The sequence below is a fragment of the Lepisma saccharinum genome, chromosome 16 (assembly GCF_977018435.1).
Source record: "Lepisma saccharinum chromosome 16, izLepSacc3.1, whole genome shotgun sequence".
NCBI classification, from domain to species: domain Eukaryota; kingdom Metazoa; phylum Arthropoda; class Insecta; order Zygentoma; family Lepismatidae; genus Lepisma; species Lepisma saccharinum.
The window spans coordinates 40,737,997-40,764,256 of record NC_139244.1 but is presented as its reverse complement, the minus strand read 5'-3'; the positions used below and the strand labels follow the sequence as shown (position 1 = coordinate 40,764,256).

Genomic DNA, 26,260 nt, shown 5'->3' with positions numbered 1-26,260 from the left:
GCAGAATTTTGTTTTAAACTAAAAGCTAAGAACAACTCTGTTGCGTCAAGGAGGAACAGTAACAATAATGCGCATTTGAATAACATTGTGTTGAAGTAAGACTACGTCATACAGCGTTTCCCTGTAAAAACCTTATTTCTGATTACATAAACGTATTCCTATTTGTTTTAGAAAGAGTTGGATTTAAATTAATTGAAGTTATTGCTGCATAATAGATATATTGCAAAATCATGCAGCAATTTGAGTTAAGGTATTACTGTTATTTTGATGTTATTAGAACACTAACACGTGAAGTATTTAAAAAATAAGGCTAATATTTTTCGACATTAATATCGTAAATAGCTATATAACATGATCCAGTTTTTTATTGGAGGAAAGGGCCTCCCCGATGGCGTAGTGGTAATGTAGTCGCATTGTAACGTAGGGGTCCCGGGTTCGATACCCGGTGGAGGTACATAGTGGTTCGAATCCCACTTTAAACTGTAGGTCTAGTCCCGATTAGCCTTACTGTGCATAAAGTGGACTTAAAACACCAACTCAATCAATATAACTGTGCCCCGCCAACCTCCGTGGCGAAGTGGTAAGCACAGCGCGCTACGACAACAGGTGTCAAGGGCTCGAATCCTGGCCTGTGCACGGGTGTTTTAGTGAATGTCCCTACATCACTTTAATCATATCGTCAATCATCCTCATCTTCGCGATTAGCCAAAAGTGGCAGAAAAGCGACCTAAAATAAACAAAATTAATCAATATTATTTACAATTACGAACATTTTTTTATGCTAAGTATCAGAGACATCATGTGACTTACACTCGCGTCTGATTGAAAAATATACTACTACTGTCTGACAATTGATTTCTAAACTGTAAACTTTACAGTCTGGCACATCACTGGTCTAGAAGTCTCCCCTTGAGGGGAGGGCGCACTTGTCGATAGCGGGCCCCTGCATGGCAGTGGGAACGAGTGAAAGAATTGGCACATTTCCGGTTCATTCAACTTATCGCCTCCCCCCACCCCCTCTGTGGCAGATCTCTTTAGTCAAGGACAGGAGCACAGCGTAGATAAGAAGCTGCCGTAATAGCGGTAGGAGGCGTGGGTGGATGTGGCAATCAGTGGCGTAGCGGCCATACCCGCAAGATGAGCTTTACACGTCCCGTAAATTTGTCTATGCGTTCTCATAATTTTTGTATGAGCCAGAAATTCAACAGTTAGTGTTGCATAGCTATAGTAAAAATTCTATTTAAATCCCACAGTTTAAAGTGGGATCCGAACCACTATGTGCCTTCACCGGTATTTGTATGTGTGTACGCGCGCGTCATGATTTCTTAGAAAATACAAAGCATTTTAGCCTGCGGCTTTCCCCCTTTTTTCTGTTCAGTGCTCTCTTTCTGGGATTTAAGTGAGAATGGAAAACCAGAAAGCTTTTCCCATCATATGAACCATTTCCATTAAATTCAAGGAAACTCGTTTTGGACCCTACATCCTTGCAATCCAATATAGTATTTGATTGTTGTTGTTGTTGTTTTATAGTGGCTCACACCGCCTATCCTTTGCGGTTTCTAGCCATCGGCACTGACTTATTTGATCATATTACTCCGTGTCTTCTTGTCCTAATCCTTGTTGTTCCTAATAATTCTTTCACGATGCACTTTGCATTTGATTGCATCCGCGACGTTTCTTCTTGTCGTGAAAGGGTCGCCAGAACTACCGCGAAAGGGATTAAGCGCGAAAGTGAAATTTTCGCGGTTAATCCGTTTCGCGGTTTTTCCTTTCGCCCTTATTCCTTCGCGGTTATTCCGTTCGCGTTTAATCCGTTTCGCGCTTTATCTTTTCGCTCTTATTCCTTCTCTCTTATTCCGTTCGCGCTTAATCCGTTTGCGGTTGTTCCTTTCGCGCTTATTCCAGTTTTGAGTTTTGGTTTCGCGATTAATCCCTTTCGCGGTTGTTCCTTTCGCGCTTATTCCGGTGTTCAATTTTCGTTTCGCGATTAATCCCTTTCGCGGCTGTTCCTTTCGCCGTTATTCCTGTGTTCAATTTTTGTTTCGCGATTAATCCGTTTCGCGGTTGTTCCTTTCGTTCTTATTCCTGTGTTCAATTTTGGTTTCGCGATTAATCCCGTTCGCGGCTGTTCCTTTCGCGCTTATTCCGGTGTTCAATTTTCGTTTCGCTATTAATCCCTTTCGCGCTTATTCCGGTGTTCAATTTTGGTTTCGCGATTAATACGTTTCGCGGTTGTTCCTTTCGCTCTTATTCCATTTCGAGCTTAAACTTTTCGCGCTTGTTCCTTCGCGTTTATTCCGTTCGCGCTTGTTCCGTTTCGCTCTTATTCCTGTGTTGCGTTTCGCGGTTGTGCTCTTTCGCGCTTAGTTCGTTTCGCGGTTATTCCGCCGCCCCTCGTGAAACAGCGTGTGCAGTGTTGCAAGGAAACCACATATTCTTCGGAAAAATTTAAAACTACCAATCACATTATGTGTTGTTAAACGTAACGAGGAACGCGTCCAGTAACTCAACGGAAAGTAGTTGGAAAGAAATAACGTATCCAAAAGGAAGTGGAAGATTCGAAACCTTGCCGCATACATGTCCAAGGGCGGAACCAAATATAGTTGTGTGCTGAGGGCACCTTAGCTTTAGTTTTCTATTTTATTTAGCGTTGTTTCTTGCCCACATAAAAGGCTTAATCAAACGTATTTTGTCAATTCAAACACCTTTATTCTTTTTATCTGCGTAAGCATTTCGTGAATAACCAATCCCTTCCCCTAAGCAAAAGTTTACTCTCAAGCTGAGATACTCCCCCCACCCTTCGATGTAAGTAAATATTATGATGAGAGTGCTCTTATAGCCTACCTTTGCCGTATGCACAGCGAGCCGAGAACTTGATTATGTGCCCTACAAATATTTTCTAACATTTTCAAATATTGTAACACAAAATTTCAAACTCTTATATTATTACTGGAGCTATTAAGATGGTATGATCTTATTTATTAGCATTGCCAAAGATAAGATGAAATTATTATTCGTATCAATACCAACCAATTAAGATGTTTTCGCAAGTACTTTGCTCGTTAGGTTGTCTTCGAAGACATCCCGTGGGGTGCAGGAGGTACGCTTCCTTTCAACAATCTAGAAGAAAATTATTTTGTATTCGTACGACATTAGTTTGCTTGTTTACATTTTTTCGGAGTGTTGATATTTATTTGCAATGACAATTAGTGTCGTTTCCGCATTTGTGCCTTAGAAATACTAGCATTCAATAACTGAGTATAGTATACGAAGGGAATAGATGGTTTCTCCAACAATAAAATGTAATTTCCTTCAAACGTAGAAATACACTTCAGTTTATGTAAATTTGTTTTATAGTTCACATAAATACAAATTTAAGTGCATATTTTGGGGGAAAAGTTTTACAGAAACTTAAAAATTAAGTTCACTTTGTCTTGTTTTCCGCCTTAATGCTATTTATGATGCTTACTTATAATACATGCATGCATGCATACATACATACATACCATAGGCGTGTGCAGACCCTCTGATTAGGAGGGGGGGCAAAAGCCTTGAAAGTTCAGTCGGGACGGGAAAGAAAAAACTCATTTTTTCTCTCACTGTTTTAGTTTTAATGCATTGATGGGCGTATGTGTGTGCGTGCGCATATGTATGTATATATTATACATTGCATAATTAATTCATCCTCGCCATAACAAATCTACAGCAAAAATGATATAAATTGTCTCTGAACTTTGCGCACTCCTTTTCCTCAAAACTAAAGTGATATAGCAGCAAATGCCTGAATTACTTAGTTGTTCTTACTTCTCTCTCTGGTAATTTACAATGCAATACAGAAAACAAATTTTGAGCGAAGCGAGCAAGAAAATTTTTCGATCTAAATTTTTGCAAATTGAAAACAGTATTGATTTAATATGGCGCAAAAGAATTCATGGGACGCCATGGCATTCTCTTTTAGAATTCTTCTCAATCAGATTGTTCCGTGTCCAGGGACAACTCCAGCCACCTAGCTACGGCTCTGAACTTGGCAAGTCTTTAAGAAATGGAAATATTGCGAGCGAAGCGAGCAAGAAAGTTTTACGAAATGCATTTTTATTTGTATAATATTTCAAGTCGAGGGGGCAATTGCCCCTCTGCGGGTGCTTTTGGCCGTCTGGAAGAAATAATGCAAGAAAGACGTGAAAACTAATTCCATCTTGAGTACCTTTTGTCCTGCTACTCTTAGATTCTGCTAGTCTTGCTTTGTACTTCAATGTTTGTTCCCCTAGAATTGATTTCCGTCCAAGGTTGGGGGGAGGGGACAATACCCCTTGTGGTTGCGCCACTGCACCTCATTTCCCCGTAGTTGCTTTGGACTTTCATCGGCTTGAAAATACTTCATTTTCTTTAAGAGTATAATATCGTTTAATAACAGCAATATGGTTCCTCTACACTAAAATTCTAGGTGAAAGTATAATAATACAGGGGCATGGGACGTCTGGAAGGAGGGGGGGGGGCAAGGATGGGCACACCTCCCTCTTCGAAAACTAATGCCAACCTAAAAGTATATATTTCACACGTATAATTTGATTTCAGTCATAGTAATTTACAATAATTATTATGTAATGGAGATGCGGGAATGACATAATTTCAAAGTCAAGTGGTGTTTTTTGAGGGGACAACACTATTATAGGGGTAAAATGCCCCATGGAAAAATACCTTGCTTGTCCCTTCGTGAAATAATCTGCGAACGTCTGGGATTAGGAGGGGGCAATTTCCCCCCTTGCCCCCCCGTGCGCACGCCTATGATACATACATACATACGCATATGTATGGGTATATATATTTGTAAAATACATTGCCATTTAGTGCATTTTAATTCATATTTAGATATTCTTTGTACATGAATCCGTCATGTTGTGTTAGGTATGTACAATGTTATTGTCAGGTGATGACATTTTCATTCCCCCTCCCCCCTAGCCGGCCCCCGTGACGGAGTGGGCATGGATGTTTGTGAGTGTCCATTCATCAATTTCATTATGTCATCACTCATCCTCATCTTCGCAAATTAGCCGAAAGTGGCACAAAAAGCGAAGTAAAATAAAGGAATTTAATGAATGAATGAATCATTCCCCTCCTATTCCCCGAGCACGTTCAGTGGTCGACTTTGAATCTCACCAGCCAAATTCCTGGGTTCCAGTCACGGCATGGACATGGGTTTTCTTTGCGGGTGTCCCTTTATCAATTTTATATATTCATCACTCACCCTTGTCGTCGCGATTAACCAAAAGTGGAACAGAAGTGGCGCTAATGCACCAAATACGATGACATTTGGGAAGGTTGACCCCTTTTAAGCCCCTCAACTACACAATATTCAAAGTACCAATGCGTATTAATTAATATGAAGCTTAATATATAAGATAAAGTCATTAAATTGTTTATATTCGCGAGTTAATGAATACTCCAACGGAGACAAAGAATTGTTCGACGCACATCTGCCTGACGTCATCCAGTCTGGTAGGTGGTGCCATCAGGCGTTCGTTACGTGAACTACGTCCACCTCGACGGTAGTGGGATGTGTGTGCTTGTATGAATGGGCGTCTAGGGAACAAGGCCAAGCAAGGCTTTTCTCCATCGAAACCAGTAAGTTATCGTGTTTCTGCAACAATTTGTACAAGTTTTACTTGCAGTCATCAATCGTTTGTAATAATTAAAACAAATCGCTTTGTCTGACTATCTTGCTGGTATCCGAATTGGAATTACACGTACTTCTGTGGATTATTCGCTGGAAAGAAACTGTATTCGCAGAAGGTAAAGAGCACAACTTAGATTTTAGAGATACTACTTGAAACTTTCCTTGTTACGGTTTTATCTTGGCAGGTGGAAGTAGGGAAGAAAGTTAATTTCAACAGCTGAATTTGTTTTGATGTAACTACAGCAAAGGGCCAATAGGAATTTGCTGCTGAATGGGGCAAAACTATAATTTTATGTGCTGCTTCGTTCATTCCTTAAACGATCTCTGGTTCGAATCCTGGCGAGGAGGCTTTTTTCAAGCAACTTTAAACCCGTATGCGCTAAATTAGAAGTAGAAGCCTTTTAAAATTATATTAACGAACAAAACGTTAGACGATCGGGTGGACGAGAGCATTGACTGGAAGAATTACGATCTCGTTATCTGATTTTCGGGTTCGAATTCAGGTCCTCATGGGCGTTCCTTTGTGTGTGCCCATCATAAATTTCCTGTAATTATCATTCATCCTCATCGTCGCGATTAGCAATAGTGAAAGATTGCAACGCAAAAAGAAGAAAATATGATTAAGAAAGACGCCTTTAACAACGATAAGTTTAGTTATGAATTAATTTAATGATACTGTCATATGTTCGAGTCGCTTCAGTCGCTTTATTCAGGAATCCTACCCAAATGTTTCATCACCGAGAAAATATAATGTGTGTAGGGCCATTGGTTAGAAAGCCACAATGTTACCGAGTTCCTTAGAAAACTATGAAGAACACAGGCACGTATCTAGGAATATGTTTCGGGGGGAGGGGGTCCGAACCAAATGTCTCAGGAATAATAATGTTTAAATTAAAATAATTATATTAAATAAAATTAATACTAATTACAATACATAAATTAATATCATATTATTATTACACGAATAGGTAATACCGATGGTGCAGTAGTACCGTTGTCGCTTTGTAATCAGAATATAAACCGTAACATTTGCGAATTGTGATTGTAGATGTATTTCAAGTCTGAGCATGTGAAGTGGCAAATGGAAACTCCGCAGTTTATATTAAATATTTTAAATATATATACAGCGTTTAATTTAATTGAATTATGGCCGCGTGCACCAACGCCGATTCTTTCGAAGTTCAGATGAACGAGATCAATTTTAATCCACTCTAAATGAACTTGGTTTAAAGATTTGCATTGCACCAACGAAAAACGACGTTCACGAGATTCCGTTCAAATGATCCGAGATTAATTTGTAAGGCTATACCTGATTGGTTGGCTAAAACAAATGACAATCAAGAACCCCACCCAGTAGTGTGATGTATTAAAGTATCAACGTGTAAGAGAAGAAAGTAATTCGGGCCGCAAATTTATCTGAATTTGAGAAATGTACTGATCAACCTTGTCGACGAGTACAAGGATGTAGTAGAGTGCAAAGAAATAATAATCTTAAAAAAGAACTGACGGCACAAGACAAAAGGATAAGGAGAAAGCATGGAACCTTCTTCTACGGGACTTCAATGCCTTAGGAAATGTATTCGCGAGAGAACAGCGTACGCTGAACCTCGCCCGCTCAATAAAGATATATTATTATTATTATTACTGTATTGTGGTAAGTATTTGAATTTTTCATTTCTTAATTGTTATATATTTATATCGTCGTGTCGTGTAAATAGCCAGTAACATGTATTTTAGTAAATTTATACAATCATGTTTCCAACACCACGTAGCAATATCGTAACATTGCTCTGTTCTAATTTACCTTGCACTTGCACATGTTTTGTGTTCTGGGATAGAAAGTACAGTATTTAGAAACATTTCGACTTTGCACCACAGAACCACAAATTATTATTATTATTTTGGAAGTTTTTAGTTTACTTTACACATTTCTCGAATTATCCGCATTGTACAACCAACATCTCTAGCGTTTGCACGCCCTCGATATCACTTTCCGCTGTTTTTTATATTAAAAAAACAACTGCCTGCAGTCGAAGCGTCAGTATCGTGAACCAGGATCAGACACCAAAACGGTGGCGAATGGCCGATCAGAAGATAAACTCGTTTTGATGTTCCTAGATCGCGATCAAGTGTTGAACCGTCTTCTTGCAATGGAATTTTCCAGTGATCCTTTCCCGATCTGAGTTTAATTGATCTTCGTTCGTGCACACGGGCATTAGAATTGTTGGATGCATTGGAATCAGTCACACCATTTATATTATTAATATATTTGTGTGTGTGGGTGGTGAGAGGCGGTGATACGTAAGTTGAAATAGAATGAAAGAAAGAAAGAAACATGTGCTTGTGGCCTTGAATATCACACACTCGTGCATGATCGGTAATCTTAGGATGGCGGTACCTTATATATTAAGTTACCTTGCAACTAGCTGCTCAGTGTTGCCGAACTCTCAACACATCAAAATAGTACACGCGTGTAAAATGAATGGACCGTGCACTTGCATTTATTTCTTTATTTATTGAGAACATTCCAGACACGACACAAGTAACTATTTTCAACTAAAATAGTCAACAATAAAAATATGAACAAAAGTAAGTCAAAGATGTCACTGTTTGATATTACTACCATTTGTTCTAATGGAAGACTGAAAGGCATACTCTGAGGAAAATTGATTGATTTGATTTATTTTTCTTCGCTTTTCTTCTACTTTTGGCTAATCGCGAAAATGAGGATGAGTTATGAAATCGATGAAGGGAAACTCACAAAGAACACCCATGCCCAGCCTAGACTCCTGGCATCGTAGCGCACTGCTCTAACCACTCCGCCATAAAGATCGGCTCCGACAAAATATATCAAAACTTTTGGAGAGCTCGTTATATTGGGTTGGAGATCTGTAGAAGGGAGATCTTTTTTATATTTCCAAGTTTAGGTTTTTCAGTGTAAACCAGGTTTGTGTTACGTGCTGTGCGCATAGGCAGTTCCTGAAGTGCGTTGCAATGCGTTTTTCCAATTTCAAATTTTAAGATAACTGAAGTCATTCAACAAACGACGCTGATAGGGTGTAATTTTAGGAGGACAAAAGATGCATTGTTGAAATATTGAATAATGAGGTAACCCTGTAATACGAACTTTAGCTAGGAAAAAGTGAACCAGACTAGAGAGCAATATTTAGAGAAATGAATTTTCTATATATATGCACACACACACACACACACACACATACACACACACACACACACACCACACACACACACCCACACACACACACACACACACACACACACACACAGTGACGGCGATTAGGGGGGTGAGGGAGGCTGTTCCCCCAACTTTTCGCCAATTTTGCCCCTGCACTATGCTAAACCTTATCTACAAAGGGAAATATACTGTCTTTGCCCCTTCAGTTTTGACATCTTGCCCCCCCTCCCCCCTCCCGGTTTTGGAACCCAATCGCTGCCACTGCATATATATATATATATATATATATATATATATATATATATATATATATATATATATATATAATGTGTGTGTGTGTTGTGATATTGAAGGCATTGTTATCGAGCTTGAAAATTAAAATTTGGAAATTCGCGTTGTAAAGTACAGTATCGACCTTGTAGGAATAGAACAAATATTTTTTAATTGCGGAATTTGGTTCATTAGTTTTTGAATGCTTTGTTTCTTTACTAAATGTTGTAGTTTGTGTTTGTGTGCAGGTCGACAATTGTTTATTAGTCTTAGGAATGTTTTGCCCAGTTTTCTGGTAAAAAGTGTCTTTTTGTGTTCACTAGTATTTTCTTTACGTGGAGTAAACTTTCGTAACCGTATATTTAGCGTACGGTCCACCATACGTACGTATGGAATATGAATCTAACGTTTTTGAATGGTCGAGACCTTATTATTTGCAACGGCGTGGATATCTGAAACGAAAGGCATCCGTTGACAACTTATTCTTGTTGACAATAGTACACACTTATTACCTTAGAAAAACACAAGAAACTCAATAATTTTGTAGGAATATCTAAAGTAAAGTAACGTTAGCAAGCTTAATAGAGATATGGCAACAATGTTTACACGTAGATGTCGTACGTTACATCTTTACCCTGCTCCTAAAATATACGGCCAATAGAATAACCCTATTATTCTAAGTAAAGAAACAAAACTAAGATTATAAAATACGTACTCTTGTACGCAGAAGTATGAAATATATCTCATGATTTTTTCGAACATTAAATTAGTACAACAATGTCCATTCTTTAAAATTTCTGATGTTAGTGATGAATGTATACATTTTAAACTGTAAACCACTTTTTTTGCATTGATGTTAGAAATAATTCTAGCCATTTTCGATTTAATAAAATGAGCTAAACATTGCAAGTACTGTTTAGGCATACGTTAGGTCTACAACTCGAAATAGATATACTGCGAAAGAATAAAAATAAGAAACAACTAAATATAGACTATACAGAAATTATGAAATAAAATATTAATAGTTATAAGCCTAAATTGAAGATTCATTACAGAAGCAAAACTTCAATAGAGATATGTACATTGTAAACGAATAATACCCAATACAAATCATAAACTTGCAAATATGGAACTTTCTCAATAAATGAATAAATACAAATAGTCAAAATATAAATAATAGTAACAAAATTGGCCTCCGTGGCGGTTGTTACATATTTTTAAAATAGGTCACGTGCACACATTTTTAAAATACTTTTATTTGTTTATTGACTTAACCATTTACGTCATCAACTGGAGCCCTACTTACTACGTATCCCTTCCAACACCTCACATGGGGAACAGGTTCGAATGCAGTGTAGCGGTTGTTCCCAAATGATACACAAAGATTCTTTATTTCTACATAAAGATATAATTTAATATTAATGTAAATCCTAAGGTAGTAGCCCACGATTTCAGTATAAGGCACATAAAGCGTAAATGCTTGTTTATTGAAGTTATTGAGATGGTTAAAAGCGTGGATAGAAGAATTTTATGGTGGCGCCATGCCCCTACCCTTTACTTTGATTTTGTCGTTCGTAGCAGATGCTGCAATCCTCCGCTTTTTTTTCACTAAGAAAACTCAGCGAGAAGGTTGACGCTGACCAATCGGTGTCAAAGAGGAAAGTACTTTGAAGAAGAAGAATCGTTTAAAGTGGCCGCATCACAAAATTTAACCCTTCTAAGCTCTCGAGCGCCGCGATAAAAATAGCAAAAGAAAAGGAACTCTTCCCGCTCTTGGCGTGTGTAAGCTTACCATGCGGGGACCCCGTCTTTCCCAGCCCCCTCGAAGTGCCGTTCCATATGCAAAGCCCCTTTCCCGTGCGATTTTCTGGAGGGAAGTGAAGAGGTTGGTAAACGCTTTTTACCCGCCAATTTGTAAGCAGCAGCAGAGTAGCGAAACGCTGAGGTGGCGAAGAAAGAAAAAGGTTAACTCGAAGGTGGACCTAGTGACGAAAGCATCTAAAGCGACTGAGAAGATTCAGAGATCACAGCGCCACTGTAGACTTCATATAAGTTGCTTGACTTTCGTCGCCTTGCGGATAAGTGGCAATTTTAGGATCGGTGATGGTCTCAGGTCGTGATTAAATCCCCTCACAGGACAACACATAGATGCATCGAACGAAAGGGTTCTTTTCTCCTCCTGGCGGTCAATGCTAACTCGAATTCAAGAAGGTGAGGTACATTTTCTGTCTTCTACATTTCCCTTTCTAAGTGTTACTTTAGTGACCTCTCGGAGGATGGCGTAAGTCACCATCTACTCGTATTTCTATGAAAATATTGACATGGAATTCTTTGTTCTTGAATACTTGAACAACACCTCTTCCAGCAGACGTGGACTGCGTTTGCTTCCACTACTTAAAGCACGTTTCACTGTTCTTTATAACACACCAACAAATTCTTCCATTTCACACAGTATACAACTTTGTCCTTTTGAATGCCCAGATGAAATTACTTCTTTTTGCTAGCCATTAATATCTTTCCTCCGACCCAAACTGTACACAGGAAACACGACTGCCACAGATACTATGGGCCGCCTTACCTCACGACCCGCTTATCATCTGAATGGAGTGCCACGCATAGTGGCCTCTGGTGGTGCAGATATAACCATTACGTGTTCGCCCGGAGGGTCTAGTTTTTTGTCAGGTAGTGTGGACAAAAAAAATATGAACACCCTGTACAGCACAAAAATCTTTATTGGAAAGAAGTTCATCCACCCTTGGTTTAAATTACAACACATCCGACGTGGGGTACTCAAATAAAGGGCCTGCATATTCTTGTTTCTGAAGAAACACACATCTCAATTGATGTGCCACATGACACCCTTGTCATTTTAAAATCTGGAGGTAGTTAAAAAATGGCGGCTTCAAGATGGCCACCATGATGCATACTGACCCCATCTGGTGTGTCTCCACCTCCATTACCCATATCCGAAGTTTCATCGTCTTCCGTCAAGCCGTTTTGGAAAAAAAAAAGTCCGTGCTGGACTTTTGCCTTACCCTGTAATTCAGAAAGTGTGGGTGGAGGTGGAAATCTATTACGCACTTTGGCCTCCAAAATACTACACAAATATTCAATTATGTTAAGATTAGGCAACTGAGGAGGCCAGATGAGATGTGCCACTTCATCTTCGTGCTCATTGAACCATGCTTTGAATCACCGAGGAGTGTGAATGGGGTCATTGTCGTCTTCAAACACAAGTAGTTCTCCAGGGATCACAGGATGGAGATGGTCGCCAAGAATTCTGCGATATTCATCTGCTGTAATCCTACCATGGAGTGGTAGGTGGTCCAAGATCACACCAAGATTATCGCTCCCTACACCATCACAGAACCCCCTCTATGTTTAACAGCAGGAAGGCGACAGTCAACATGAAAGGCTTTTGCAGCCGTTCTTCACACCCGGGGGTCTAGAATAATGTGAATGTAGATTCGTCACACCAGATGACCTGTCTCCACCACTGCTGTTGTGTCCAGCCTCTGTGCTGTCGGCAACATTTTCGCGGTGTCATCAATGATTGTGATATAGCCGATATACCATGAACATTCCCAGTATGAAGTTTCCGTTGGATAGTTTTGGTTGATACAGGGTCCTGGAGATGGGAGTTCATCTCGAAGGTATATGAGATACCATTGTCTTGTGCTTTTGATCCACTATCAACTTCAACACACGTCTATCTCTGCTGATGAGCTTCAACTTTCACCCGCTGTTCTGTTTCGAATATAATGTCTTACCTTCTTTACTGTGTAGGCTGTCATCACTGTTGACACCGTGCTCCTTACAGCCCCTACAAGATTGGCTGTTTTCGACACTGAGTCTCCAGTTAGGTCCACTTCAATGATCATGCCATTTTGAAAGTCTTGAGTGGTCAAACCTAATAGCGTTTGACTGGTAGCAGATTGTTCATACGCAACCCATACGACTGCTACTAATAAACTGAACTTTACCTTCATGGCCACCAGGTGGCGTGGTTGTATTGCAAGCATAAATTACGACCTATTTTCATGTGGGTGTTCATATTTGTCCACCACCTGTATATTGTTTATGCCGATATTGCCCCCCACAAATTTTCCTTGCTCCCCAAAATTTATCTTAAGTTGGCGCTCTGTGTATATATACTGTAGCTACATTTCTAAATTCCTACACTGTTTGCAGTCAACGTATATTGTTTTACAACATGTATGATTCCTTTGCAAACACCCTGTGTTTTGGCTGCTCTCATTTTCACACATCACCTCCGATGTTTAATTCGTGACACCAGTAATACTGTGTTAATTCTACCTTTAGCATTTCGAGCGCAAGATAAGGATACAAGAACAACACCTCGTGAAACCAGACTCTCGCGAGCTGAAACGCCCTCTAACAATCGGAGTTGGAAATAGTTTCCGACAACTTAATCATAGCGAACAGATCCTGTTTAAAACCTTACACGCAAGCCTAATTGTGATTAATTTCCCTCCAAAGGTTTTTGTTCTACGTTTTCTTCCTTCTATTTTCTCGCGAGCAGGCAAAGAGGGTAATTAATTACGTTTCATTCAATACCAAACAGAGGGCTCTGCTATCGTCTTAATTCCTGGAGGCTAGAACGCGTACACAACGATGCTCTTTTGTTTTTATGCGGTGGAAACGGTTATTATTTGCTCGACAAATTTGCCTCCAGGGTGCTGGCTTAGCTCGGTAAAGTTTATGGAGTTTGCTTGTTTGGAAATTAAGTTGCAAATGACAAAGGAAATATCCAGAGAACAGACTGCGTTTCACTTGACTGGATTTTGAGGGAAAAGTCACGGTGCAGCCTTTGGGCTGAAACTGCCTATATCTTACCCGGGCAATTCCTTTACAACAAGGACGATGGTTACATGAAAGGCCAAGGTTATTAGAATTATATAAGGTTGAGTCGTAAGCGTGTTTATTCAAAATGTCTGATGACGACAAGTGGGATCTTGTGAACCTAGCTAATTTTTAAATTTGTTTTATTTTACTTCGCTTATCTGTCACTTTTGGTTAATCGCGAAGATAACAGGCTAGTTAAGGAAAGGTCAAGGAGTACAATCAAGGATAATATATAGTAAATATATAATAAATTAGAATATTTACCAGGTATTTCCTTTGGACAATCCAAGGCAAGACGCAACAATATTTTAATTATTCCTTTTTTGTATTTATTACATTGCCACGTCCTCTCACGTGAGCATCTGCCAGCTTAGCACATGGTAGAAACAATGAGATACCTCTGGGTACAGACCAGGGTGACAAACACTACGAATATATGGAAAGAAACAATAGATTTAACCCACTACGGAGGGTACAATTCGTAATATATTCTTGAATAACATCTACAAATACTAGATAACTTTGGAAATCTTTTCATACAATATTTTCCTTCTATTTTTATTTCTTATTAATTGCAGCCAATCTTCTTCTTTGAGCTTCTTCTTCTTGTAATTACTAAGGCTTCTTCTTCTTGTAATTACTAAGGCTTCTTCTTCTTGTAATTACTAAGGCTTCTTCTTCTTATAATTTCTAAGGCTTCTTCTTATAATTTCTAAGGCTTCTTCTTCTTGTAATTACTAAAGCATCTTCTTCTTGTAATTACTAAGGCTTCTTCTTCTTATAATTTCTAAAGCATCTTCTTCTTATAATTACATACTGTATATTGACATCCTTATTTACAAATTCCTGATGCTACTTCAGTTTCTTCATCTATGTAACATCATTCTTTCCTTATTCTTTATTCACATCTTTTGTTTCGTTCATTGGTCTTGCTAATGAGCCTTTTAGATACTGGCTGGATTGATTTTTACTTGTACGTGGATCATTAGATACGCTTCCCTTTGTATCTTTGTATATACTTCCTGGAACGGTATATATATATCTAGGTTCTGCAGCTTACATGCACGTTCTTGTTTGGAAACGTCGTGCAATAGACCCAGTGGATCATAGTTGATGATTGGAGGTTGCATGATTTCTCCTCCTTCCCTTTCTCGTCTTGCTAGAATAGATTTTCTCGTTTTCCTGCCTCCTCTCTTTCCTCGTTTCTTTGGCATCACCTTATACAAATTGAAGGAAATATTAAGAAAATCTCTCTCCCAGATAGACAAAGAGAAAAGGGGTTAGTTAAAGATCGCCGCCTGGCCGGCGCTTGGAGCTGTAATAGATGCGCCTACCAAAAGTGCTTGGGTGCCTGCCTTGAAATGGCGCTACACCTGGGAAAACAACCCAAAAACCACACGAAACTCTCAGTTCGTGGGAACCGTAATAGCCTCAGAATCGTAATTACAATTCGACTTCTTTACTTTTATATAATGATCACTTAGGCTATGCTATTACAGAATATTAATTACCCTCTCCACCTTATTTATATTCTGTATTGTGCTAAGTTCATTTCTTTCTTTCATTATAATTAGTATTAATATCTGCAATCATTATTTCACCACATCAGCGCTTTCCCTTTTTCCTCTTTACAATGGTAGCCGTTTTCTTGAGTGCTGCCATCTCTAGCCCACTTTCTAAACTACTTTATGCATAATCAAATATAAACTTCGTTCTTTTTGCATGCTGCCATCTATGATCCTCTATCTCAAACAACAACAATGCAGTTTGTGTACGTGACAGTTTGTATACGTGACAACATTCCAATGAAAAAAGTCGATTTGCTTTTCAAGTATCGAGCTCAAAGATCGATATGCCTAATAATCGATAGTTCCTGACTGTTCGAGTAAGTTGTCTTCCCCCGCCAGATGGTTCTGCTTGTACTGGGTATGTAGATTCTGTGGTTTATAAGGCCTTAGAAAAGTGTTCGCACAAGTCAATATGCTCAATGTCCCTTCCTGCAAAAGGCAATCCTTGGTACTACAATCGTCTCATTCCGCAATTTTGCTTCTTTACAAAGCAAATTTGTTCAAGGTGCAGTTCTACCTATATTGTAGAAAAATATATGATCGATTTTGAAGTGTTCATAACTTGGAACAAACCCAACTGATATGTTTAATTTATTTTTTATAGATACTGTACTACAATGTAGGTTTTTTATTTAAAATTCCATACTCTACGAAGAACAACTCACATATTTTTCTTCATGTATATCTCAACTAATTATGTTGTGCTCATGTGTTGTACAAAAAGACGGCAAGAAGCACTAGCTCACTGTAATGACCTTTCAATTATAGCTGAAGGCAATGTGAAGCCCTCACCAAATAGCATACAGATTTTCCCTACAAGGTGTATAGGGAATCTATTAACCGATCAAACACATTTAAACGATAAATCGAATTTTAAAATTGATCGGTCAATCAGTTCGATTAACTGATTAAATCGGCAACAGCTTTATAATTATAAATATGTCAATTTACAATAAAAAAGCTTGAGTGTAAATCTTAAGAATTTTAGATGTTTCAATAATCCCATAAAAATTCGACCGGCCAACTGCCATATGGCCTCTTACGACAAATCAGAAACGGACAATTCGATTTGTCATTGCTGAAAGAATCATTAAGGAACTGACCAACCAGGTTAGTTTATATTGAAATAAACAATAGTAGTTGCTTCATGGAGAAATATTAAATAAGATTATCACTCTTACATCCTGATAAACTATTGCGGCGAAATATAGGTATATCCATCTGTCATTAAATCCAATCAGTAGATACACATAAAAAATTACATAATGGGTAGTCACATATTTTGAGAAAAATGCTATACTACCAACGACATTGTGTTGTAAAAACGTAGTGGAACACGTCCAGTAACGCAACGATACAAAAAACGGTGGAAAAACAACATATTCAAAAGGAAGTAGCAGAACTGAAGTAGCAGGGAATGAAACTAGCATCTGGCTTAAGTGTATCCAAGGTTATTCTATCCATTTATCCTTCTGATACTGGTTGCCTGCGACACACTAAACAGTTGACAAAATTTAAAAGAAAACAAAAATACCCGAACTCAAAATTCCAAAGATAACTAACATTGTAATGTAATGTTCAGGGCATTATGCAGAAAGGAACAAAAATGGTTGAAAATACGGGGATATGAGCAGTAGCACATCGAGGTGAATTCGAAGATTATTGCTGTTGTTTATAAAACAAGCTCTCTGATGACTGTAACATTCCTGTGTTTATTGTAGCACTGCACACACATGCAATGGTTGGCAAATGGCAGTATGTTCACTGCTGATTCATTATTAGGTTGTTACTGTGGTCCTGTGGTTGTACGTATTTTAGCCATAATGTGGCAACTAAACCTCTGTTGCTTCGGTTATCAACAGACGACCCACACCACAGAGCACATGTAATGCGCACCAGAGACAAAAACTTTACTGAGAAAAGTTGTTTGTTTTGATTTTCTCTATACGTTTGTGTGGTGTGGTCCATTTTTGTGGGTGCCCCATTTAAATATCACCTTGTGTGTGCTCGTACATAGCCTAATAAGGGTATTGTTTTTAGAAGCACGGACCTTTTAGAACGTCTCTGAGGAAACTTTAATGTTTTCTTACATGTTTAGTGTGTTGCTTATGTCCTCTGCAGATTCCCTCACAACTTTGGTCTTTCACCCTTTCTCGAGGGCCTTTTTACATATTTTTTTTTAAAATTTCAGGCATGGATTTAAGATGAGAAGATACTTCCTCGTACACTCTAAAGAATGGAAAATGACCATATGTGCGGAAGCCTCCCAAATTTTTAATTAATTCATTCTAATTAATTTGCACGACGGCAGATGCATGTCCGTGAGCTCTCCAGTAAGGAAACCTTAAAAAAAACTTTTTTCCCTGGACATCTACATTCTGATGTTATTCCAGGGGAAAAAAGTAGCCACGTCCTACTCTAGTTTGTTTCGAGGTTGTAAAAGGGTCCACGAGACAAAGAACCACATTATTGTGGTGATTCGAGCGGACAGTGATTTATTTGCAACGTCTGCACAATAACGTGGCAGATGATGAAACATTCTTGTCTGCGTTGTTTGGGAGAAAGAGAGAGAGAGAGAGAAAGGAAAAGAAGAGTAAGCTAAAAGCTAGGACTGGACTCTGTGAAAGCGGACGTGCTGTCTGTCTTCCACACTGGTTTCGAGTCAAACCATGTTTTCATTTATAACTCGGATTATCCGTGAAGCTCGGTTAAAGAATTGCCTTTCACTGTCGGGCATTCGCAATGTGCAGCAGCCGAATTGAAGTCGGTGGATTCTGAAGCATATTCTTCGTAATTTTTTTTATAGTTCTTGCCACCCACAGCCGGCCCTAGGATTGCCTTTCGTCAGTTGTTACGCCTGTCGCGTATTACATCATACTACAATGTTCAAATATGGGATTATCCATGTATATTTACAGAACAGCAACAGGGCTGGATTCCCCTTCCCTGTGTTCGGCGTAATATTACGCCCACGAACATCTCTGACTGAAGTAACCCGTGTTGAACGGAATAATACGCTTTTTGTTGGTGAAACATATGTTTTGCTACTGAAGAAACAACGACCTTTTATTTAGTCACGATTTTCAGTGCCGACAAAAAAGAAGGAGAAGAAAAAGAAGAAGAACTAGTTCAGAGGAAAGTAAATTGTTTTGTGTTATGCTGACAAAGTGCAAACGTGAGTTCGTTTATGTGCCGCGTTTAGTCAGTTGCCTTATGTACATTTTTTTGGTGTTGCATTATTTGAACTGTTGGTGATTTATTGTTGGTTTTTGAGTTTGTGAGTTTCTAATAGTATTGTCAAACAGGATTGTAAAATATTTTTTCCCCTCATCCCTCATACCTATTGAAGATATTGCAATGAAACTTGGCGGACGCATTTCGTATAGACCATAGGATTTTTCAAGGTAGATTATAACCGGGTACCTATATCCAGGGCCGGTCCAGAGGCCCCCAAAGTTACCAAAAGGGATTTTTCGGAGGGAAATTTCCCTAATTATCCCCGATTTCCCTTTCCTCATACTTGATGTACACATGTGCGTGGTACCATTTGAAAGCCTGTTCTATTCTGGAGAGAAAGACGTATGAACCATGATACCCGGATGAATTGTGCTGAAGCAGTAGCTACTTAAAAATATTACTACGCAAACTCAGAAAAAAATGCACAGAACGGGAAAGCATTTTGTCAGAAAATTAGACAGGGAAGGGGTTTGCTGCCAGATTTTGAATTACAGAGGTGCGGAACGTAGTATTAGGGGTGCAATATTTAGACCACCGATTTAATAAAGTTACATTTATGCTTACATGATCGACTTTGCATCTTTCATAACTACATGTATAGGCTTGACACATTAAAGTATTGGAGAATTCCATTGCCACAGGTGGGACACGAGGACTACATTTTTTATATTAAAGTAATTATCCTCCTATAGTTAAGCAACATTTTTCTTAGAGTATCTATGCAATGAAATATAAGTATTAACATTGTTGATTAAACATAACTACCCTTAAAATACTTTCTCAGATTTTTAACTATAAGCGAACAATTTGTGTCATGGGTGGAACAGACGAAACACTGCTTCTTCACTTAAGAAGTTTATTTTAATTTCTATGAATTGTCACATGATGAAAAGTATATTATTTAACACAAAGATTGATTAAGTTGATGTTTTAAGTCCACTTTATGCACAGTAAGGCTAATCGAGACTGGACCTACACTCAGAGAACTAAATGCATCATATAGATTGATGCTCCTGAATGCATCAATTGATGCATTAAAGTGTGTTTTATGGCTTCTTCAAAAAATCAGATTCACATTTGATGCATTTGGGTGCATTTTTGTATGTCGTGAAACACCAAAGTGCATCATTTGATTCAAGTGAGGATTTCTTTCAGTCGATATGCATTTCAATGCATCAGTTGATGTGTTTTGATGCACCAGAATGTATCTTTTTTGATGATGTACTTAAACGTTTCGTCATCCAATAAGATGCAGGAAGGTGCATCAAGGAACATCAACTGATGCATTGAAGTGCATCTCGACTGAAAGAAATCCTCACTTGAATCAAATGATGCACTTTGGTGTTTCTTTCACGACATACAAAAATGTACCCAAATGCATCAAATGTGAATCGTATTTTTTGAAGAAGCCATAAAACACACTTTAATGCATCAATCGATATGATGCATTTAGTTTCCTGTGTGTACCGTTTAAAGTGGGATCCCAACCACTGTGTGCCTCCACCGGGATTAACACAAGGAGAGAAGGTAATTGATCTTTTAATATTCTAGTGGAGTTGAGGGTGATATACGTGTATAACAATTAAAGGAGAAATTAATTATTTTTTGGTATCACGGGTGGTACGTAATCAATAGAAAACACAAGTAAATCAAAAAGGTAAAATTAACGAACAATATGTAAAATGCCTTCTACATTCTAACTTAATGATATACAGGGTGTCCCAGAAGTCTTTCCCTGATTACAAACTTTATTCATATCCGCTATATGCAATTTAGAGATGTGAAAGTGGTGCCAAAATGTTGGAAAACTAACCAAGTTTATTTGTTGCAGGTTTCAGTAATGTGGCTGTAGTGCAGCAGTGTCGGTGCCAAGGAATCCGGAATTAATGCTCTTGACATCGGGTAGCATCTTTCCATACAATGTTTCTTGGACTTGGCAGGATTTCGGAATGAAGATAAATTCAAATTTTTAAATACCAACTTATTGATGGCAGATATTCTAGACGAAAGGATTCTGTACATTTGAAAGTTCCTCTGCACTGTTATTGATGACCGGGTCTCGTGATACCAGAAGACATGCTGAGCTTTTTCCTGATTTGTGAACATTTCCGGTTTTCTGGGCACTGCCACTTCCACACTACAGCCACATTACTCAAACCTGCAACAAAAAAACTTGTTAGTTTTCCAATATTTTGGCACCACTTTCACATCTCTACCTTGCATAAATCGGATATGAATAAAGTTTGTTATCAGGGAAAGACTTCTAGGACACCCGGTATAATACTTGAATTTTGATGCAAATGGCAATTTTAGATTGTTCACTCATGAGATAGAATAAAGTTACAGCATTGCATTTAATTTTAAAAATTGAGGTTCAGGTGCACTTTCACATGGAATGCTGCCCCTATAATATTAATACTATATAAGCAAAATATAGACGAGGGAATTGACAAGAAATTTCGTAACTAATTTGCTATTTTCTTTAGGTGGCTACTTAAAATCCACTCCTCTTATAATGAACCCCTATGGTTCACTATATCCGAAGAACACTAAAACCGAAAAACCCTTCCTTAGCATGAATTGAGGTTGGAAGTGACAGAGAAAAACCTGAGGCAGGTGTCCTTATCCTTGTTTTTTAATGATATTACTCACTAGGATTTACTTAAAATATACTTTTGACCACGTGTACTGGAGAACTGTATCACCGATCACGTTGTCAAAATAACATTTGTAACAACCAGGAGCCGATGCTTGAGCTCTCATTCTCTATTGTTGACAACAATTGTAAATACACAGGAATTTCAAGTGTTTTGCAATAGCAATTCAAACAGTTGAGTGGTGTAAAATTTAAGATGAAACACTTATTATTGTTAGGATGACAGAAAACTCGTAATTAACGCAATTGAAGGGTATATGAAAGGTCGTAAACTTTCGTTGTTCATCGTCGCTTTGGACAGTTATTCGCAAGAAATTCAACCAACCCTTTCGGTCACACGGGGACGTGTGTTATTGCACGAATAGGGAACATATGTTGAGAAATGTTCTGAAATATGGAAATAATATGTAAAAATAACTAAAATATGTAAAATATGAGCCAAAACCTAATATGGAAAAAAAACTGAATTTTTCGAGTCTACTTGCCATGATGCACAAAAATAGCACAAAATATAACTGATTCCAGCTTCATACATAAATATGTATTTACATATAAATCCGTTCACTGATCATCACAAATCACAACCCCACTCTCTCGCCTCCCCGCCCCCAGTTCCATTTCAGTTGCTGTGTGTGTTGCTAAATCAACAACAGTCAGGAAACCGGTTTTTTCAGGACTTCAAGTTAATATACGATGATTTGTTTTCAAGTACTGTACTCTACTTATAATGCTAAAAATTGTAACTTTTCATGGACATTTCATTTTTCAGGTTCGCTAAAACAGAAGTTGTGGTTCCACCACAAACGCAATTTGTAATGTACAAATCGATTTCAAAATACTGTATTTTCCAAAGTAGGCCTATTGAACATACAGATATGAATGGTACATGAAAATAACTGTAAACTCACCAAGTTTACATCGTGACACACCAGTGGCAGCACGAGTGCAGTGCCTGTACAAAATGGCGACGAACCGAGAAAGAGTTTTTGTGTGTTTGAATATGGGAGATGCTCATCTGTTATTGCAGTGCAGCTTGCATTCAGAAGAGATAACAAAAAAGAACCACCATGTAAACAGAGCATTTTGCGGTGGTATAGGCAGTTTAAGGACACTGGATTACTACAAAATGTATGGGTGGAACTCGACTATCGCTTGGATGTGTGTCGTGTGGCCAGTGGGGCACGCATACATTTGTAGAATGTCAGGAAAACTTGGTGAGTTTACAGTTATTTTCATGTATCATTCATATTTGTATGTGCAATACTTTTAAAAATACAGTGTTTTGAAATCGAATGAATCATTTATAGTAGCCCTGTATTTCGGTCGAGATTGCTGATTCACGTTCGCTATATCGAATGTTCATCGCAACCGACTCACTACACACAGAATTGACTGCATATTAAACACAAAGATAAATGATCACGACTGTTTAAAATTATTTTCGAATTGTACTTAGGAAACGAAATTTACATATTACACCAAGGCTAATCGGGACTCGATTTTACACTTTGGTCATGCATATCGCTGCCGAAAATGGGGGAGTTCTGTTGGCTGCAATTTGTGCTTTATGAAACTCGCCTTTCATGCTTTTTTTTTACTATTGTTATTGAGATAAAAAAAATGGGGGCGTTGAAGGCGGGCAGAATAAAACTTATGAAGGGTCATACGAAAAAGAATCCCTAATAATACATGTATTCTGAATGGTGTATTTTGATGTTTTTTTTCTTGGAAACGTGCCATTTCACTAAATCCTATCTCTTTTAATTTGCAGGCCTCCTCTGTCCGACCCTGCGTTTCGACAACGGCCGGGTTCGAATCCGATCGAAGGGTCGCATCGCAAAGTTCAACTGTTTTCGCCAGTTCCAGCTTGTGGGAGACAAATACCTCACGTGCCTCAGGGGGCGGTGGGAAGGAGTCTTTCCAGTCTGCGTCAGTAAGTACTTCCGTTGAATTTTCTATCACTGTTTCCAAATATCTTTTGAACATGTCCTTTGGAATTATAACTGTAAATGAAGTAGCTTTACAAGGTAGTTGCATGTATTAAGTTTACATGTGACAAAAATATGTATGTTGTTGTTTTTAGGGATCACCCAGCTTTGAGGCTGGTTTACAAAAGCATTGAGAAATTTTCAAATGTCAGATGGTATACATGGCATTGTCCAGTGGTAACTGGTGGCTCCTTCAGAGTGTAGGAAGAAGCTATGGTAAACCGAGGAAGGTTTGAAAAATGCGTTCAATTACATTCACACGTCTTGCTTGTACTACCCATTGCATTTAGAATGTTAGCTGCAGATCCATGCTCAAGATATGGCAAGGCTCCCTTGCTCCTTACTTTGAACTATGACATTTTTAAATATGAGCCTATAAAAACCGACGAAAATAACATTGACAATATTTCAGATTTTGCGAGAATTTTGATTTTCTTTCCCCTTCGCTGTCGTCGTGTGGATTGACGATAAAAAGTGCTGTTTAAACTTCGAAATTATGCTTCTAAATTGTGCTAGGATTTATTATTTATTACTTTTTCGGATAAATGAATTCTGCATCTACTTTTCTAGAGTTTTGAACTTTCGTTGCTTATTTTTAACAGTTATGTAATAGTGTAAATTTCCCCCCAAAATTGTTTAAAATGGTGCAACAAACGACATGGGTTCAACATAGAACTTAAAAAGGTTTGAGAAGATTGTTTATCCCCAACTTTCTACCGATTTCCTACCATAAAATCTCCTGACGAACTAAATCGGGTAGGATGAAGAAAAGATAGAGGATGTATAGTGGCATGGTTGCATAAAAGCTTGCTGCTGGGTCGGCATACTACCTTTCCTTTGAAACATGTCCGCTGGTGAAGTAGAAATAAGATTTGGACATAATTTTATTTTTATTTCCTGAATACATGTTCCCTTGAATTGGATTTCTCTCTCCCAGAGACTGGCGTTTGCAGATTATGCTAGATTTTACCATTATGCCAAAAGCAGCGCGCTAAGTGCCAGCAAAGGTCAAACGGTGCTTGGTTTGTACAATTTTGCTGGGGTTGGCATCGCTGATTGAGGAACGTCTTGCTGGTTCCTCGTCCTTAGTCGATATTCGACACCTCTCTCCCACTCCCTTCACTGTCCCTTCCACTACTCACCCACCTGTCTGTAGGATGTTTCTCAGAAAGCGGCAGCAAGCCTGTGACCATTGTCTTTGCGCTACTGCTGGCGGAAGCGAGAGCAGTTAACTCTTGACAGTAGCTAACCTAGCCATTGTACGTACGTACACTGCGCTCATAATTGTATAACACGCATTAAACTCCTAAAAAGTAGAGATCCTGAAATAAGTACAAATTAACTGTAGGATGTTCCTCACTTCCTACATGGAAGAATCGCCCCTGGCATTGTAAAAAAAAATATTTTTGGTGGAAACAAGGGAATATCTTCAAGTGCTCTGTTTTTTTTATATAAATGTTAAGAGTATCTTTCTCTCTTCCTATTTCTCTCTTCCTATCTTCATCTCTCTCTTGTTTTCTGATTTTCTTTCTCAAACTGTCTCTTTCTTTCGTTCTCTTTCTCTATCTCTCTCTCCTCTCACACACTCACTCTGTCTGCTTTTCTATATTTCTCTCTCTTTCTCCTTTTCTTTCCTTCTGATCCTTCCTTCATTAGTTCCCATATTTCTTGGTACTTCTTTCGTCCTTCCTTCCCATTTTCTATCTTTATTCCTGTGTTTCATTTTTCTTCTTTCTTCATTTCTCTACTTATTTCTCAATTCCTATCCCCTTCCCTTTCCTTTTTGTTTCCTCAATATCTTTCTCCCCCTCTTTTTATTTCTCTCTTTATAGTTTTTTCCTTTTCTGCTTGTCTTCGTTCCTTTATTTCTTCCCCTTCTTCGCTCCTTTATTTCTTTGCCTTTCTTCCTTCTTGTGTTTCTCTATTTTTCTTTTTACATTATATCCTCTGTATCTCGTTCCTTTTATTCCTTTTTCTCTACCTCTTTATCTGCTACTTCCTTTCTTTTTCTTTCTCAATCTTTATCTACCTATGCGTTTGCAATTAAGTTATGCTGAAATTTTTGTATCCAGTCATTTTGACACCCATCCAATGGCGACGCCTCTGGATAGTACGTAATTGTGTTGATTCAATGTGAAAATGATGCAGAAGTTAAATACATTCGTTAACGAAACCTCGAGCGAATATAATCCTGGAACTGTTGTTATGATAGCATAAATTTGATGATGACAATTGTGACTTTGGCTTAAAAAGAAACTACTCCTTGAAGTTCAACATCTACTGTCCAAAGTTCTTGGTAGGTGTAAATTGACACTGCACTAGCTTCACTCATTACAACCCTTACTGTGTGTACGTACAATGCAAGGTGTTTGACACCTCGAAAACTGATCGTTAAGTAAGCACGGGGCGATGGGAACTCATCCTTCAAAAAAATCCAATTCGAACAAGAACAATTGTCGTACCCTCCATCTGGTGATACTCATTTTTACCCTTATTAAGGCCGAACCACACGGAACTGTATATTCAGTTAGTTGACGCTGAACTGGCTACCTGCCCGGATGTGATGGCTGCCTGGCTGGCTGCTTGAGGAATAGGACATATTCTAATTGCTACTCGACTGGATTCTGTGGAACAGCCAAACAGAGCAAAGTTTGGCCATGAAGATAATCTGTGAGTTTGCAAAGGGGAGTTTTTTGTCTGTGGTTTCCGAGTCTTGGCTGTTTTTGATAGTTTCTCGATAAAAAAGGAAAGAGATGGCGTGCAGTGCATTCGTGTTCAGTTCATTAATATTTAGGTATTTATGCA

General features: G+C 38.5%; 1 protein-coding gene across 1 annotated transcript in view; it reads left to right on the top strand.

Annotated features, from left to right (window-relative positions):
* Positions 1–26,260, top strand: part of LOC146000417 (uncharacterized) — a 183,863-nt gene that overhangs the window by 8,328 nt on the left and 149,275 nt on the right. Inside the window, exon 2 of the mRNA XM_083138020.1 lies at positions 23,239–23,400. Within this exon, the coding sequence (XP_082994146.1) occupies positions 23,239–23,400 (162 nt within the window). The remainder of the gene's footprint in view (positions 1–23,238; positions 23,401–26,260) is intronic.